The 18773-nt window shown below is 44.4% G+C and overlaps 1 protein-coding gene and 1 long non-coding RNA gene across 2 annotated transcripts in view; both read right to left on the reverse strand.

The window, feature by feature from the left end:
- The window catches only part of LOC109478245, a 3715-nt gene extending 2542 nt beyond the window's left edge, over nucleotides 1-1173 (reverse strand). The window contains exons 1-2 of the long non-coding RNA XR_002140718.1: nucleotides 1089-1173; nucleotides 204-311 (exon numbers count right to left, since the gene is read on the reverse strand). This is a non-coding gene — a long non-coding RNA (uncharacterized LOC109478245). The remainder of the gene's footprint in view (nucleotides 1-203; nucleotides 312-1088) is intronic.
- Nucleotides 1174-2559: 1386 nt separating this feature from the next.
- On the reverse strand, nucleotides 2560-17281 carry LOC109478217. Its single transcript, XM_019779673.1, has 23 exons — nucleotides 17128-17281; nucleotides 16245-16389; nucleotides 15533-15692; nucleotides 15065-15137; nucleotides 14415-14626; nucleotides 13796-14011; nucleotides 13462-13599; nucleotides 12960-13108; nucleotides 12356-12477; nucleotides 11813-11961; nucleotides 11172-11366; nucleotides 10539-10715; nucleotides 9952-10122; nucleotides 9407-9583; nucleotides 8810-9007; nucleotides 7713-8252; nucleotides 6948-7502; nucleotides 6175-6366; nucleotides 5672-5710; nucleotides 5431-5507; nucleotides 4851-5244; nucleotides 4515-4691; nucleotides 2560-4353 (listed from the first exon to the last, which is right to left on the reverse strand). Exons 1-23 carry the CDS (start codon nucleotides 17199-17201, stop codon nucleotides 2960-2962), a joined length of 5724 nt encoding a protein of 1907 aa, XP_019635232.1. The 5' UTR covers nucleotides 17202-17281; the 3' UTR covers nucleotides 2560-2959.
- Between the last annotated feature and the right edge of the window lie 1492 nt (nucleotides 17282-18773).

The raw sequence follows: 18773 nt of genomic DNA on the forward strand, positions 1-18773 counted from the left end.
GGAAGGTATCACACAGTTTTTCAATCTGACAATTATTTGGCTATGGTTAGCACATATGTATAAATCAACAGGGTAAAGTCTGTTTCCAATTATTCCCCTGACGTAGAGGCCATGAAGTTTCTAGGAATCTGGTTTCGATGTATGCAATTTCCGAAATATCTGCAACCTAGCATCATTGAAAAATCCGCCATCGAAAAACATACCTAGCCTCATTACTTCTTGAAGGTTGAAGGACTAAAGTGGTCCCAGCCCTGATGCTGCCTTCGGTAGAACAATCAGGGGTATCCATGATACTTCGTTCCGCGGTTTTCCTAGGGCAAGATTCAGGTAAATCGACATAAGCAAATGCCACACCGTGGCTATTGTATTTTCATGATAGATAAAATAATTTTATAGATATATACACTAACAGTACGCATGAAACGCTTTAACCGTTGCGCCACCGACAGATTAACCCAGCTTCGTTGAATACTCCCTTGTAGCAAAACGTTTCACCTAGCTCAGGGCACAAGAGTGCAGCTGAAGTTGTTCGACTGGATCGTGCCAAGGACACTCTTACACAAAAAGGATTGATACACGTGACGCGAAAGCAATGCCCTATCTATCTGTCTATCTCTCTATATATAGGGTGTTCCTTGTTCCGTGATGGCAGTTTGCATCAAAGCCTCGTTCAACTCTTCAGCATCATCCTCACTACTCTCTCTTGATCGTTTCTTTCTGCCTTGCGAGACAGCTTGTAATGTACCGCGGGAGATTTGCTCAGGCTGGTAGACTGGATTTGGTTGCAGTGCCATTTTTAAGTACAGAAATGGTGGCGGACGGAGGTATAGTGTTTAGCACTGGCGCAGTCGTCTAAAGATGGCCTGCAACGTTTTTCTGTACATATCTACGATCTTTTCTGTCGCGACGAGTGGAGGGGTAGCCCTTTTGCGAGCTAAATAGGTTAGAGATCACTGTCAACCTAATTAAGCGGAAAGACCAATATATGCACATTAACACAGATTGGAGAGGCGAATAAAGACATTCAACCATGTCACTGTTGTATTCTAATGTCAAATGTTTGGCAAGAAATAAGAATTGTAGCTCACCTGTCGCAAAAAAATGGCGACGCTGACAACACCAGCAAAACGAAGCTTAACGTTGGTCTCGATGCCTTCTGGGGTACACACCCCGAATCTTCCGCGTCACTGAGGTTCAAAAAGTAGTGCGTGGTATTGAAATAGGTTAATTATTCGCTGGACCATTGTTTGGGTTTACATCGCTTGAGATCTACTATAAAAATTACCTGAAGTATCTATGGGCTTTCAAATGTTGTATTTTGGTACAAGTTGAGTTGGGAAGGCGAACTTCATTTCCACCAGGTATCCTTGCGCTTTGTGCAAAGGGGTCGTAATTTATATCAATTTGTTATGCTTCGTGAAGCAAAACCAGTGTATCCAGTTCAGAAGGCTGTCTTATTAAGGTGCTTTTCACAACAGACTGTCAAGGCTGTTGTTGTACCACTCACCACCTGTCCACAAATTCAACGGTGCTGATTGAAAGTTTTTCCTGACATTCCTTTTAACAGTCTTTTTTGCACTACTGACATACTGTGCCTATCAGTGGCAACTGCCAATCTTCTTTGCATGCTATCCAACACCAAGACACAGATAAGTTACACCAGCACGGTTCTTTATACAGGCTACTGTCGATGCCTGTACTGTTGTGCCTTTATGATTTTTTTATAAATTTTGGTTCAAAATATTTCTACGGCTTAAATAAGGTGGAAAGTCATTTTTCCACACACAAATACCTGTAGTTTAAAATTGTCACCCTTAGGCGACAAGCCTACTGATATCGGTTGCTGATAATTTAAGCCCTCGGGTACATAAATAATATGATAATTAGAACGCTTTTGTGGGCGCTCTAAACTGCATGTTTGGACGCATGTCGTGGCACATAAAATGGAATAGGGGGTAATAGATACCAACGTAAACAAGTCTTCCAATGTCTGATGTCACTAAACATAATAACAGTTAATCAGTGAAAGATATCAGGGGTTTAGGAAGTCACACTCGCCACAGACGAGAACGTTTTCCTCCTATGTTTTTTCTCCAGAAAACTCTCACTGCCTGCTTTGTTCCTACATCATTCTGTCTGACAGAAGAAAAGTGCTCACTTGAAGTCTAGTTGATAGTCACAATTTCTAAAGTTCACAGCTTACAAACCTCGAAACAAGTTGGTATCGTGTTTTGTTTGTTTGTTTGTTTGTTTGTTTTTAGCGACGCCTCAGTGGCGAGCCTAATAGTAACGTATGTAACAATTGGCAAACTTCTAACCATTCCACAGGAATCCGTACAGTTTAAAAGCATTCGTGGTGTTTTACTCAGAAGCATTGCAATGGAAATCAATGACTTCTCAGACCAAGACGCCCTGGATGTCTTACAAAATGACTTCTCAGACCAAGACGCCCTGGATGTCTTACAAAATGACTTCTCAGACCAAGACGCCCTGGATGTCTTACAAAATGACTTCTCAGACCAAGACGCCCTGGATGTCTTACAAAATGACTTCTCAGACCAAGACGCCCTGGATGTCTTACAAATGCCATAACATCAACAAGCACAGGAAACCTAGCAAAACAGACGCTACCATCAAACGAAGTTAAGTAAGGATTGACACACATACGTACACAAATCTTATTGGTGAGATCAGCTACCCTGGTTACCAAACCTATTATAGCTCCGGAGTCCTACAGCCCCCAGACCTATTTGCGGAGAGGTAGGACTCGGGAGGTATAAAAAGGTTTGGTAACCAGAGATCAGCACATATGCTTTGATAAAAAATAATTGAAAAAAAACGTGAACCACAAATTTTACTGCCGTCGATTATTGAATGCACACAAAGACATTCATTTACAAGGTTAAATTTTAGTTTCATAAGCTTAGATGCTAATTGATAACAAAGTCATGTACTTGAACTATGACAAATTAGGGAATGTAGATATCTTCATGGTGACGTCCGACAGAGAGACTGGCGGCCCCTGTTGCAGACAGACGTTGTACAGACCGAGACCCTGGCGAACCTCCTGGTAGTACTGATCATGGGTTCTCCAGTACTTCTTCACTCCGTTGAGAATCACGCTGGAACAGCTGTTAAACCACCAGCCACCTCTGTACTTCTCTGCACAATTATAGCGTGCCATGTCATGGTCCCTGTCAAATGTCGTGAAAGCCATTCCTGTGACGTTTTTCCCTGTGGAGCGAGTATTCAGACAGTCGCTTATGCCCCCTCGCCTGTTCCCCAGGTGCAAGCGGTAGTGATCACTCTCGCTGGAAACTTTGAAGGAGGAGTATAGAGTGTAGCCGGAAACCCCTGTGTAGCTTTTGAAGTCTATCTGGAGCGCATATTGTCCCTGGTTCGTCAGAGCGAATATGTTTTCCAACCCGAGCCATAACTCGCCCTCCAGGTCACCGAACCCTCTCTTGTAGTCTTCCCAGCCTCGGGTGAAGTTAACCGTGCCCTGTTTGGTTCGTCTTTGGATCACAGTCCAGCTTCCCTTCGAAGACTCCATCTCGCAGAAGGCGGAGAAAGGTTGGGTTGCCCCCCGAGGTTGAAGCTGGTAGATCCCGCTGGCTGTTTTCCCATCGCTACGGGCGTGATCACAGTCCCGATACACGTCAGGCTGCTCCCTTGCCTGTATCTTGATACTGACCCAATTTAGAGACACGGGTGGGCCTTGCTGTAAGCAAACGTTACAAAGACCCTCTCCTCTTCCCGTTACTTCACGATACTCCTCGTGACCACTGTATTCCTTAATAACCCCGTTGAGTATTAGTTGAGTGCACCCTCTATACCACCATCCTCCTTTCCATCTCTCCGCACAACTGTAGCCGACCTTGTCATTGTCCCTGTCCATGGTGCTGAACGCCATCCCGTTCAAGTCGGTCCCAACACGTTCCATGCACGAACCGGCTCCTGTAAAACCAGACAACGTCAGGCGGTAGTTCTCATCTTCTCCTGCCACCTTAAAGTTATCGTACTCGTACGATCTTTGTAGACCGCTGAACGAGTGAACTTGGACCTTGACTCTGTGGTCCCCGTCCTTAGTGAGTTGGTGTATCTTGTCATTACCAAGCCAGTATTCTCGGGAAATGACGCCGAAGCCGTTCTTGTAGTCTTCCCAACCCCTCGTGAAGTTCTCCCCCACGGTGTGATTTCGCTCTTGGATGACGGTCCAGGCGGCATCGCCGTCTTGTAAGTCGCAGTGGACGGGGAAAGGCTCAACCGTCTCCCTCGGACGGATCCAAAACACTCCGGTAACCCGCTCTCCTGAGCGTTTCACCGCGTCACAGTCTACGTACAATTCAGTATCTGCAAAAATAATCGCATCTTAATTAATAGTTTAATTGCATTCGCAGTTTTCTTTCAAAATCAGACATTTAGCGATGACCTTCTGCAGAGATAGAACAATAGGTAATTGATACATTTCAGTTTGAAGATTGCCTATTTGAACCGCGTATGCCACCCCTTACCTTGAGCGTCTGGTTGGAACTGGATCCTCATCTCCGTAGACTTAAGTGAGAAGTGGTAGTTGTTGTCCCAGTACGGCCACTGCCACCACACCAGTCCGTCAGGGTGCCGTGTGTGGGACTCCGCTGGGTACCACTGTCCGTTCAGGTTGGAGGCGTAACAACCATCGTACCACCAACCTACGGGTACCAAGCAAAGTCAGACTTAAACATCTAAATATTTACCGTCATTTGAACTCTTTGTTGTATTATATGTAATCTTGCCAATTATGCCTTTCATATCTAAATCTGCATGTATCTGCTATTATTGCATTGAAAATTAGTGGCTTATCCACGTACCTCCTTTGTCATTGGCCGCACAATTTGACCAGAAACCATCGTTGTCCCTGTCCTTGGTGCTGAACGGTAGGTTTGCATGGTAACTTAAGGAATCCTTCGCTGTGCCACTGTATCGTCCCAGCCTCAGTGTGTACCGGTCTTTCTCACCCGCCAAGTAAAACAAGTCGTACTCTGCAAATCCTTCATTTCCTTGGAAATCGGTCAGGTCAACACGGAGTTTGTACACGCCGCGTTTGGTGAGCGCATGGATCTTCTCGTTCCCAAGCCACTGCTCGTTCCCTGGGCTTCCGAATCCATTCTTGTAGTCGTCCCAAGTGCGGAAGAAATTTTCAGAACCGTCCTTTCTCCGCTGAATCACCGTCCATCCAGCACCATCAACCATACGGCAGTAGACCTGTATTATACAGAAGTAACCCACTGTTATGTTTTTCTCCAGAATTAAAGAAGGTGAAATTTAGGCTTAATTCTCTCCTCCCATAATTGTCATATAACAAGAAGACTGTTTTTCATCTATATACACACTGACAAAAGTCTAATTCATTACCTGATTTTGAACCGTTTATGATCTAAATCAGCTTACCTGGAATGACACACCCACTTCTGGCTCAATTGTGTAGACGCCATCTTGTTTATGGTAGTTGAAAGCATCAGAACAATCTACAGAAAAAATGATTATATACATCAACATGTTCCAAAACAAACAACATTAAACTAGTAAGCCTATGAATATCATACTGATACACAATATTCATAAAATGAATGCCGCAAGTGTGCAAACCCATAATGCTATTTGTACGGTGAATAGAAGACAGTTCACATACCTTTGCACAATTTTCCTCTACATAATTTTGGTAGACTCTCTGGAAATGAACGTATGTCAGCAATTAGTTAATAGAATATAGGCGAAAATGACAAAATGAATCAAAATGATTCTCTTTGTAGCCTAGTATCAACCCATCGTAAGATTCCTGTTTTTTTTACAGGGTGGTATTCTAGTTGCAGGAGGAACTAAGGTCTAAGGTAAAGGTATTCAGTTAATCTAGATCCTCCATGATCAGAAGGAAAGGCTGTAAATATAAGCACCAAATGTTTAGTATAGCGGGACTGGACGGGTAAAACTCCAAGGCCGGGCCAGAATGGTTACCAGTCTACTCTCTGGCTACTTCCTTTTTTTTATCTATACAATGCCAGTCTCAGCTTAGCAGCTGTCACAGGGACGCTGTCCAATGTTACTGAGGTGGCGGTTAACACTGCTCTTAAATTTATGTCTGTCCTTAATAACTACAATGTCCTGTGCACCTCAAGCATCAACCTTCCTACCTACCTTTGTCAGGCAGGCCGGATATTTCTAAGTCGTACGTGACTTGGTGCCCTGCCCGCCAGGCGTACAGTCTCCGTTCCCGGGGGTTGTACGACAGATGCCGGATGTCACTGGTCACCGTAGGGAACGGCAGGCCGGGGGATCCCTCCTCTCCGGTCGTCGTGTTAAAGGAGTAGTCGACCCCTCGTTGCCGAACTGGCGAAAAAGAAACAAGGATGACTTAATGTAAAGAAATGTGGGGTCGTGTGGTGTAACGGCAGAGTGCTCGACTCGGAACCAAGAAGTCCCGGGTTCGAGTCCTGACATGCCACCGATCTTGTGCCACTTTACACACCTTTCCCCACTTGTAGTGTCCTGTCCTGTATTCGTCCTCTGCGTTGGTGGTGGCATAAAATAAGTTGACATAACTTGAGTGTGTCGTCACCATGTCTAGTCATGAAATATTAGAATAAAAAAAAATGTAAAGAAATGCTATGTTTGACACAAGTGTTTGAAAACTCTGAAATTTCTGTCACGATTCAGTGTTGAAAATAGTATAATCCCTTATTATCCCACCATTAAGTCCACTGCTCCATTAAGTCCAGTTTAAGTCTAGGTGCGTCCAACATCAAATGGTGTAAAGGGCGGCGCTCATCTCCGTTCATCTCCGTTTTCCGACGGGCCACACAAGCAGGTGGCACGTCGTTAGTACTGCTTGTTTTACTAGCAGTTGATTAAAAAAAGTTTGGACAAAAGGAGACGCGAAGAGGAACGCTGAAGAGGAAAATGTTACTTACCAACTGTATACAGCACTCCACATATCATGAAAGCATTGGCGGCATTTCGTTTCGTGTACGTCGTATTCCACGTCTGGATGATGGACAGGTCCTCTGGATCCAGTCGACTCACCACGATACGGCCGCCATTTTGGGGCGTGGCGTAGATTACCCATAATCCCTTCTCATCGACAGCAAAGTCTATGTCCGTGAGAGCTTTTCCCTGATAGTGGTACGTGTTTTTACTTCCGGCGTCCGGAAGGATTCTTTCAACTGTAGCTCCTGTCTTTAAGTTCATCTTGAACATCTTGTTGCTGTGATACCTTGTAGAGTAGAAGTTACCGTTGTAGATAGCATGGCCTGTACCACAGGCAGACACTTTGATAGTGTTCTGCAGCCGATCGTTCTTGAAGTCGTCAAGGTTTCTGTAGACCAGAATGGACCCTACGTAGTAGTTGTTCATGTAGTAGATGGTGTCTGGGTCTCCTGTAGGATCCTTCATCCATGCTCCTTGGTTAAAGCCAGACGTTTTGTGGTCAATCGGATTCACCACACTTTTCAAATCACAGTTTGAGCCTGGATATAAAAGAGATAAACATAGAGGTCAGTCAGTGTTCGAATGTATACTATTGCTAATTGCAATCTTGACGGGAATAACAGAAGAATACTTACCGATAAAACAAAAGAATACTGTATACGTGTACACTAGTACTTCATTGAGATATAAATAGGGACACCAACATGGCGGTCATTATACCCTGCATAAATCTCACAGATAACACCTACCGCCACATTGTCCTGTGCACTCTTCTGGGGCCGGTGTTGGAGTTGGCTTAACTTCACCTGTTCCACCAGGTTCTGCTAGGCGGCGTAACTTCATGGTCACCTTTTTCAGGGAGTGCAGCTTTGGGTAGCCGATCAGTCTGAGTGGGAACCAGAAGATGCCATTTTGCTCTCCCGTGTATTCACCACTATCTTTGTACATTCCGTTCAAGTTGGCCCAGTTGAGGCACACCTCACCAAACCACCAGCCCGTTTTCTGTACCCTTGCGCAGTGCGAACCTTGCCTGGCGCCGTGGTCCTTAGTCGTGAAGGGTTGGTCTCGGTCCAGCTTCGTCATGCCATCCCCGATGTTTCCCGAGTGGTTCCCGAGCCGAAGCCTGTAGTCGTCGGCTTCGTTCTCTATTCGGAACTGTGAATATTCGACGAAGAACTTTCGCCCGTCGAAGTCCTCCAGATCTATCCGCAGCTTGTATTTTGCTTGGTTGGTCAGGAAGTAGATATTCTTGTTTCCAAGCCAGTACTCACCGGCCACATCACCAAAACCTTTAACAGAAATGAAACGTGTAATGCCTAGGCCTTAACACAGAATGTATTTACATGTCTTTGTCTAACATTATGAAAACAACATTTTCTGTTGATAGAAAAACGGCCTAAAGCCATGTTAGCTAACCATGCATTATTTTCAGTTCCAACTTTCATACATTTTATCACTGCTTTCAATGTATTCCTTAGGGTACTCAGATCCGAGTAGCTAGGAGTATAGAACTTTTTTCGGTGGTACGATGGTGTCTTGCGTATACTGTAACATGATACGTTACTCGATATATATATCAAAGAGTTCAACAGATTTATCGAAAGAGTAGACGTGCCCTTGTGTGATACATATGTACGTACATACACGTAGACCCCAAACTAGAGACGTGCATATGACGAAGCCACATTGGACTACTACTAGAAATGGCATCATGCTTTACCTCGGTTAAGGATTCTCTATCCTTTAACTCTAATGTATAGAGATCCCCAAGTGAATACATTTCTTATATTCTGAAGGAATGATTCGTCCAAAAAGACGTGTAGTCAGTCTATCTGTGGTAACCTACCATCCTTGTATTCCTGCCAGTTGCGGAAGAAGTCGACAGAGCCGTCCTGTCTCCGCTGGATGACTGTCCAGACACCGTCCTCAAACTCACACCAGGCGCTGAAGATATCGTCTGAGCCCCGAGGCTGGACGGAGTAAACCCCGGAGTCCCTCTGTCCCTGGTCGTACCAGTCCGTACAGTCACGAGGAAAGTCCTCTTCTTTATGACAACAATGATAAGAAATAGTAGTTGTTGTTGTTAATTTCTTGTTTCATTCATTGTGAATTTCTGCACATGCTACACATGCATTCCTCAAATTAGACCATTTTGACCTCCAATTCGTCCTTCTTGACAATCTGTGGTTACATAATCATCCTATCCTGTGACTCTACCGTGCGCATTCAAACAGAACAGAAATAAACGAACAAACAACCACAACGAAACAAAACCTCCAGTCAGAGATAACAAAATGACAAAACACTCGTCGTTTTAACGGACACAGACTTGTAGATTGTCCCTTAAACGACCCAGAATCAAAAAACCAGTCAACAAAGTAATCAACAAATTACCACGCGCTAGTGGAAATGGTACAAAGTTATAAGAAAACACTTTCCTTACCTTGGGGCTCACATGTCGGCTCGTCCCCAGCCCAGACTCCGTCCTGACACAGGATACTCTGTGGCCCTCTAATCTCGTACCCAGGAGCACAGGTAAACTTGGCCCTGTCTCCGGTCTGTCTTCCCGACACCTGCACGGCTCCGTTCGCCGGGGCTTCGACAGGCGGACACAGTACCGCTACAGGGGGAAATATTCTTTACATTTACAATTGTTCTAGGTGTAGCCTAGTCAAATTGCGTCCTCTATATAATGGCCCTCTGAATTCTTGTGTCAACACTGTTACAACCCTGGTAAGGAACAACATCATACAGCATTTTGTTCAGCTTGATATCCGTTTAACATTAAAAACTATAAAAAGTGATTGAAGGCTGTAACCTATTTGATTTTTTCTCCAAGAATTACCACAAATGTTTCTTCGTCGTCTGTTTTTCTAGGTATTCGAACAATGTCAACCTACATCTACAAAATGTGGCTTTGCTGTGAATGTTGGGAAAGATTAGATGACATATATGACTATCCCAACCTATAAGGAAGAGTTTACCTACCCTTTTTCTCACAAACTGGCTGACTGCCGGTCCACTGTCGGTTGACGCACTCCCGCATGTGGGGCCCGGCCAGTTCGTACCCTGCAGTGCAGGTGTAAATCGCCAGGGAGCCGTGCGTGCGGGTCTCAAAACGTACGTGGCCGTTCTCAGGTCGGTTTGGAATGGGACAACCTAGTTTTATAAGAAATATCATGATTATCATTTACACGAATGTGATATATCTTATTTCACGACAACTTGTAAATTTGTAATGATCTTTTTTGCACGTGAAGACAAACGTAGTACGTACTTTATGTCTTAGCCTCACATACTATAGAGTATAGTATGTGTCAAAAAGGTGTGACGCATTCGTTCAATTTGCTTGCTTACCATGCCGCTTAAAACAATTATCCTGCAATTACTAAAGATCACCTTCTAAAAGCTACCAGAAAAAGGACTGACACACTCCATAGCTTGAAACCGCATTTTATACATGCACATATGCGCTAACGTTACATTGGATAGCGTTACTACATAGCAAGAGCTCGCTGTGACATAACACTTTACTGTTTGAGTTGACCAATGAAATTGAGTATAACAATACTCACCCATGGGTTCACACCTGGGCTCGTTCCCAACCCACTGTCCATACTGACACACGCGGCTTCTCGGCCCCTTCAGCTCGTACCCAGAGTCGCATGTGTACGTGGCCATGTCTCCGTGCTGTCGCCTTGGTGTCTGCACGACTCCGTTTCTCGGGGATTCGACGGGCGGGCACTGTAATGCTATATGAAGACAGCGCTGTCTAAATGTTCTACCCCAGACCTTTTATGTTATCTATCCTCAAATGGGATAAATCAAAAGCCATGGACATAGGTATTGACACATTCGAGACACTTGCAACAAACAGAACGCTTTGGAGACAGCAAGTTCACATATTATAAGAAGGGCTTACACGGGGGTGGGGGTAGGGGGAGAAAAACAGAGACTCGCATCTAGAACTCATCATCAGGCGCTCCAAGCGTAAAAAAATGAATAAGTACATGGTGTAGACGAAGTATCTTCAGGGTCTTACATGTACGAGACCGACGAAACGCCTATACCTACCTCAAATGATAGGTCCCAAATATGCAAATAGCTCGTAATGCAGTACTTTCATCTCAATGTCAATGACTAGTTATTGACACACTTTAATCAGTTGTGTAGGTGTTAAGATAGATATGAAGAAAAAAAGTACTGACCTGTGCATCTTGGTGGTTCGTCACTCCATCGTCCGCCCACTTCACACACGCGCACTGCGGCTCCCTCTAAACGATATCCAGCGTCGCAGAAGTACCGGGCTTGGGCGGGGGTGGCGCTGCTGTCAACAACCACCCTGCCGTTTGCGATGGCACCGAGGTTTGAAGTTACGCACCCTGCGTCCTCTTGCGATTCTTCTGTAAAATTGATTTGTCATTGCAAAATGGACATAATATCATTTCAACAACCAACCAACCAACCAACCAACCAACCAACCAACCAACCAACCAACCAACCAACCAACCAACCAACCAACCAACCAACCAACCAACCAACCAACCAATTAATCATTCAAGGAGATTATACTAGTTGTATTCAGCTTTGGACAATGAATTTTTTTTCAAATCTATTCTGGCCATAAACTGTGGCGAGGGGTGATACCAGCATAGTCACGTGTGGGGCACCAGCCTTTCCACTGCAGCGCCACCTAGCAGTAGAAGGTCAGTATTGCACACAGGAAGGTTACAGGTGGGCTACCGAAACGTTGACTAGGTATGGAGAACATTAAGACCTACTGTATTCAACTTTGCTATAGCTAAATTATCGAATACTAGTATCTTGGATGGAGAAAAAAAGGCTGTACCTTCCACTACGATCGCTTGTATCCAGGTGAAAAACTTGTGCAGACGAGTGTACACTCCGAACTTTCCCGCCAACGCACAGCCGTCTCCCCAACTCACCACCCCCAGCAAGTACTCACGGTCTTCGTCATACACAGTGAAAGGACCTCCGCTGGAACACAGTACACTTATACGTCAATATCCTTAATCTATCAATTCGTAAATTCAGGGTGCTACAGAAATGTGTGTGTGTGTGTGTATGTGTGTGTGTGTGTGTGTGTGTGTGTCTGTGTGTGTGTGCGTGTTCTTAACAATCATACTTTAACACCAATGAACCAATGATCATACTCCAATTCCAAAGTCATAGGTCATACACATCCAATTTTGGTTGCCCAGTGATATTCTTAGCGGTCTTAGGTAGAGATAATATTTTGTCAGCGCTGTGACCTTATTTGGTATTGCAGCCCTGTAACCATATTTGGTGTTGCAGCCCTGTGACCATATTTGGTGTTGCAGCCCTGTGACCATATTTGGTATTTGATGACCATATTTGGTATTGCCCTGACCTGTCCCCGTCGCACGCGTCCTCCCCTCCTCCGGGCCGACCTGCGCAGAACATGTTTCTGGTGACGTCATACTGTGGGTGGGCCTTCCGACAACGCCCCTGGGACACCCTGGGAATCAGAACCTGCGGACGGTCGTCAGAATGTTAAGTAGTACTACACTATTTTTAAAAGACGACCCCAGTAATTACAGAGGAGTCTCTGTAACAAGTTGTCTTGGAAAATTGTTAACATCTATTTTCAATACCCGCCTAACCAAATTTATCGCTGAAAATAAAGAAAGTATAGTGCGGCTTTAGACAAGATTTATTATCTAAACGGTGTATTTTTGTAACTTCACAATAGACTCCCCAAATCAAATTTCAAATTATAACTTTTTGAAATGTGTTTTGAAGAAGATTTCTTTACACACTACTGTATGAAATAACAGAAAATACTAGTCTATGGAACATATAAAAACTGTTTTCCAACACAATGAGTGGATCGGATTTCTAGTCTTCTTCAAGATAACTGAGGAGTTGGGCATTCAAAACATCTTCCAGACTGACGTGACCAATGGGTCGAAGGCGGAAGATAGTCTGTAGCGACCCCCGTCCCGATTGCTTACCTTCTTCAGTACATTAGAGTAAGGTCCTCCCTCCACCACACGACCCCATCCCGACACAGTCCCCGCCGAACCCGGCCGGATGAGGCGCCTAGCCCGGTCCACGGACGGCAAACACACCGGCAGGATGTAGTCCGTGTATAGGACTCTCTCTGGAATACAGGAATTCAAAACAGTTTCTAGAAAGGATCTTCAACGAGGCAGATAAAAAATTGCTTATCTGCATCGGATTTTAGCTTTTGGTAATTGAATTTAAGCTGCAGATGTTGAATAGATCGGACAGTGTTGGTTGAAATGACGTTATAGGCAAGACAACATCTTGCATCTTGGATTAATCCATTACATACATGAGATAACTGACGAAGGGACAGAATCCTTCGATTCAGTTCAGTTGTAATTTTGTCCGTCATGAGTGGCACTGACTGAAAATTTCGTCAAATGATGACGGAAAAACGGACGCTGGCCTGGCGCAAAAAAGTAAAAGCTGTGTAAAAGCGCCGCCTACCTGTTAGGCGTATGAGCGCAAGATCTGCGTCGTACGTGTCGTGGACGAATCCCTCGTACACGATAACCTCCTGCACCGTGTAGGACCGCTCGTTCTCCTCCAAAACCCCGCGCTTAGCCACCTGCTTCCCGAGGCGAACTAGATCAATGTAGAAGAACAGTTTGGAAAGTGACGTCAGTATTGAAATACCTTTGTCACTGATTATTAAAGGACATCGACTTAAACTTCATATTCTTGTATGTCGTGCAGTTATTATTGAGACTTATGGCTTTAGATGTACATCGTGTGTATCATTATATTGTATCTACGTGTATATATTGTACTGCAAATCTACCGATGAAGTCGTCCTTTGTAACCTCCGCCTCTACAATGCAGTGCGCTGCCGTGACGACCCACTGAGAGTTGACCAGCGCGCCGCCACAGAAGTGCCTGTTTCTGCTGGGCCGGACGTCCCACAGCATGGCCTGCCACGGGATGGTCCCGGGGTCAGCCTCCGTACCGCCAACGATAAAACCTTCAGGACCCTTCTTGTACACCGGGCGACCGCAGACTATGTAGGAACAAGAGGGGATACTGAGACTTAGTCACATTTGGAACCGCATCTTTGTGCTGCAGCGCCACCTAGCAGTGTAGTGGTAGCAGTAGTAGAAGTAGTAGTAGTAGTAGTAGTAGTAGTACATGTAGTAGTAGTAGTAGTAGTTGTTGTAGTAGTAGTAGTTGAATGGTTTATTAATTTCTCATAAACGACATAGAACCATTTAGCATTGCTCTGGGAAAGGTAGTAGAAGAGCTATATTAACGTCAAAAGAAATGTTTATTAGTCTTGTCAAGGCTATATGTACGAACAAGCAGAGACATTGACAGAACTTAAGTCGTGCGTAAGTTTAATCCTTCCTTTGTACTACATGTATATATATTGTAGAAAAAGATGCAATGTTGACTACTTATAATACCCAGCTCAGTGTCCACGTTCACAGCTAGCCAGGCGTGCGCCTCCGCGGTGTGTTGTCCGTTCCTGACCTGGCAGGTGTACCGGCCCGTGTCAGCCACGGTGGCGGAGGTGATGTGCAGGTCCCCCCGATGCTGGAACACCCGCTGTCCGTCCAGGAACATCGAGCTCGCGTCCTTCAGCCATGTTGGTTGGTGGTCACCAGCGACCTTACACCTTCGGTATAGAAAGGGGGAGAGACACCAAATCTTTGAGTTTTTTTACATGGTAAATTCTCGTAAGGTTTATGTAGTATTTTTGTATTTCTAATCTTTTGTATCTTAAAGTTTATCTGTATTGAGATAATATAAGCCAACAAAATATATAAGTACTGTCAACAACATACATGTACATGTAGCATGCAATATTTGTTAATAATACATACAGTATTTATGTAAATTCAAGATGCTGCATTTGTGTATTGTATATCTCAGAGCATGATAATTTCATAAAGCATAATTTTATTTCCTCGCAGTTGCATTCAGTTGCCTCACCAAAGCACATATAAAACGACACGGTGTCAATCAATTGTCTTACATTTACGTACCCCACCACTCTTAGAATACATTCGTAAAAGGACACAGTTGAACTACTCATAGCTACACACAGACGTACCTGAACACCTGACGTTCACCAAAGTTGACAGACGCGTTCTGAGGCCGTTCAAGAAATTCAATTTTCTCTTCGTCTGGAATGTTAATTTAGATCATATGTCATGTCAGAACAAATACAACAACAGCAATTAGTTTATCTGAGTGCCAATAGTTTTACTTGATATAAACAAAAGAATTAACTATTTTTTGTATACCTTCGAACTAGTTAAACTGACTGAAACGGACCTTCTATGAGCTTGTTGATTCCCAAAACGGTACTTGAAAAGAAGTCTATAACTTTGAGTAATGCGTATGACTCTGAAGGGTGGGCGAATTTGAATGGTGTATATAAGAAATTCAAAGTAGGTGTTTCTCGAGAAAAGAAGGAAGAAAAGCATGGGTAAAAAAGACAATTACTATGCTTTGCTTTCCAAAACATATACATCATACAACGGTTTGCAGGGACAAACAACTTTTTAATGTCTCTGACCTGATTGTAAAGTGAGCGTGGCGTCAGTCCTGATGACGTCACCACCCAGCTCCAACTGACATGTGTAGGTGCCCAGGTTGTCACGTGACACCAGCACCAACAGGTTCTTATTGGCCAGGAGAAATATTCCGGTCTGGGACGAAGTAACCCTCTGGTCATCCTAGTCAGACATACAGAGAGCAAAATCACAGCGTTTGAATCGTTATACCTATGCCATAATGTTCCTTTGGCTATTATTATTATTATTATTTCAACGTGTTGAAACAACACGTTGTATTACACATGCATTATCATCTATATTTCTGTTATACATGTATTCGTTTCTCATTATATATAAATGGTTTATTTGCAAATTGACATAAAACTAAAACAACATTGCAGTCTAATAATACAAAGTATTGTACAAAAGGCTGAATTACGTAATTTTAGGGAACACAAAAAATATCATTAATATTTACAAACTTAACCAAACTAAATAACAACAATATATACAATTGGTAGTTGGGTGATTACAGGTAGACTAAGCACTGTTTAAGAGTTTTGCCAGGTATAGAATAGCACTGTTCCTGTACCTTTCAGATCTTATAGATGGTAGGCTAAGCCGTAAATGGTAGCGTTAAAATAAGTCTTAGCTACTTGAGTGCGTTACCACTTTGTGTTGTACTATTTTAACAATATAAAAATAGTAAACTACATGTTGACATTTGTTTACCTTATACCATGTTAAAGTTGGCTGTCCACCGTTGGACTCCGCGGAGCATTCGAAGATGACCGTGTCTTCCAGCTCCGCGGAGATACTGACAGGGTGTTTGGCAAAGGCGAGCGGCTCCTGGCGGCGCACTCGGTACTGCAGGTCCCTAGAGTCCAAAAGACCGAAGCTGACAGGATCAAAATGACGCAATGTGTGATGAGACCACTCGTGTACAAACATACTGGTATTTCCTGTGTCATAATCAGTCAAGGAAGTTCAAAATTACGGGGTAAGGATAGGGGAATTCCTACGTGGTACCCGGATTTATTCGTGATAATGGATACTTCCTCATATGTAACTTGGCGTAAGTTTTAGTTGGCCGGCCGAAGAAGGGTTAAATTTAGGAGGAAAATGTGGCGCAGTCTTTTTTATAGACAGTCGTATTTTCCTCCAAAAAGTTAACTTTTATGTCATTATGATTATGATGAATTTTGCACTTGGTATGATCAAGGACATTATACACATAATGCCCTTGGTACAAAAATATGAGTAACCTCACATACATGCACAGTTGGCTTCCGTTGGTCGATTGTACAATGTCCACTAAACAATAGCGTTGAACTAATCAATACAAAGGTGAATTGTTATCGGATAACGGTCAATGTACACAAAAGATCATGATAATACAGGGAGCCGAAGGGTCAAGTCATCAAATCAATTGAAAGAAAGGTCGGAGCATAAAGCCTTTTTGAGCTCTCTGGACATATAAAACGGACTGTCCCTCATCACTCTACGCATTAGCTAGAAGTACAAGAAGTGATGATAACGATGCACGATATTTCACTGCGGCCAAACCAGCTTTTATGCATACAATAGTGTTAACGTTCGGGACAAGTTTACTTACTTTTCTGTTGCACCTCCGGCCGTTGAACCCAGAACAATGAAGACAGTTGCACACAATACCAGTGTGCTCTTCATGGTTTTGGGCTATCTGTTCTACCAAGGGTTCTACCTTTCCGGCTTGGATTGGTATTACAGCATAGACTATGCACGACAACTGACCCTCTCCTTCGATCTGTAGAGTTTCAGAGCAGGAAAAAAAGGCACACTGCGCGGTACAAAACTCTGAAAACAACTGACTCGGAGTCGGATGGACCTCGGACCGGAAGTGAGGAAAAACAACTCACGTCCACGACAGGAAGTGACCGTACGGTACAGAGGTGAGGGCTGCTGCCGAGGTTCTGGGAAGGCAGCGAGAAGCTGACTGAGCTGAGCGATAGACTTGGCTCAGAGACCTTTTCCATTCGTGCCAAAAAACAAGTTAGTCAAGCATAACGATTTTGGAAATGGTCAGACGTATCAGTCAGGTAGCATCCACTACTTGAGCCCCACTGCCTTTCGTCAGTGACACTAGAGAACTTGTGCATTAGTGCAGGTTTGCAAGCAAGAACTATTGATTGATATGCAATGTACATTTGTACTTTTTCATTCAACCTAGTTTTCTCGAAGGACTACCAAGTAGAAGAAGAAGAAGAAGAGTTTTCTCGTGGGACTGAACGGAGTCCAAGCAGATGTAGGGTCTGGCTCAGTGGTTCGTGGCTAATATAAGCGCGTTTTGCTGAAAAGACAAACGAAGCGCTAAAAAAAATCACTGAGCAGGACCCTAGATATGCTTGCGTTCTTTTTTTACTCCGTGAAGGAGGTCAGGACCTCCGGACGGAGTGTTGTGAAGAGTCGTTTTTTTTTGTGTTCGCAGTCAAAACACTGGGTTCTCTTTGTGTAATCGGCATGCAATTTTATACGCCGTCTGCGGGCATGCCCGTGTTGATGCACGAATGTGTATTTTTGCCGTTGCTGCTTTCGCGGTCAATGTAATATTGCAGAAGCACCCCTATAATTATGAGGCAAATTGGAATGGTCCAGAAAAGCCCGTTGTTTGGAAAAGCAGTGGGGGGGGGGAACTTCGAGGCAGATGGTGAGGGGCCGATAAGGTGGTACCACGGCAGTAACACACCACTTATTGGCCCCTCACCATCTGCCTGAAGTTAAGCTATTCGCGGCGCTGGCCGCAACTTATATCAGGACATGCTTTCGGCTTATATTTTCTATATCTGACGGGAACCGCGTCTAGACAGCGGATTGTCAGACGGTGATGGCGAACTTGGCCGTTCCTAGGCCGTTCCTAGGCCGTTCCTAGGCCGTTCCTAGGCCGTGCCTTGGCCGTTCCTAGGCCGTTCCTAGGCCGTTCCTTGGCCGTTCCTAGGCCGTTCCTTGGCCGTTCCTTGGCCGTTCCTAGGCCGTTCCTAGGCCGTTCCTAGGCCGTTCCTAGGCCGTTCCTTGGCCGTTCCTAGGCCGTTCCTTGGCCGTTCCTTGGCCGTTCCTAGGCCGTTATCCCTATAGTGTTGTACGAGGTTTGAATCATCCATCACGTTGTGTTTCTGTCGCGGGTCTGACTCTATCTCCCCACAGCACGTGCCTGCTGACACCGGGGAGCGAGCTTGCCTCTACCAGGCTTGAGGGCGCGGCTGGAAATAGTAGAAATTGGCCAAA

This window comes from Branchiostoma belcheri, unplaced genomic scaffold (genome assembly GCF_001625305.1).
Source record: "Branchiostoma belcheri isolate BF01 breed outbred unplaced genomic scaffold, Haploidv18h27 scaffold43, whole genome shotgun sequence".
Lineage (NCBI taxonomy): Eukaryota > Metazoa > Chordata > Leptocardii > Amphioxiformes > Branchiostomatidae > Branchiostoma > Branchiostoma belcheri.

Bases quoted from the DNA above. Each gene is read 5' to 3' on its own strand.
- LOC109478217 (XM_019779673.1), bottom strand. From the start codon at position 17,201: ATGAAGAGCACACTGGTATTGTGTGCAACTGTCTTCATTGTTCTGGGT. The intron at 11,367-11,812 runs GTACAGCCTTTT...TCAATTTTACAG, and splicing joins ACAAGCGATCGTAGTGGAAG to AAGAATCGCAAGAGGACGCA. The intron at 10,716-11,171 runs GTCAGTACTTTT...GTCTTCATATAG, and splicing joins CGAACCACCAAGATGCACAG to CATTACAGTGCCCGCCCGTC.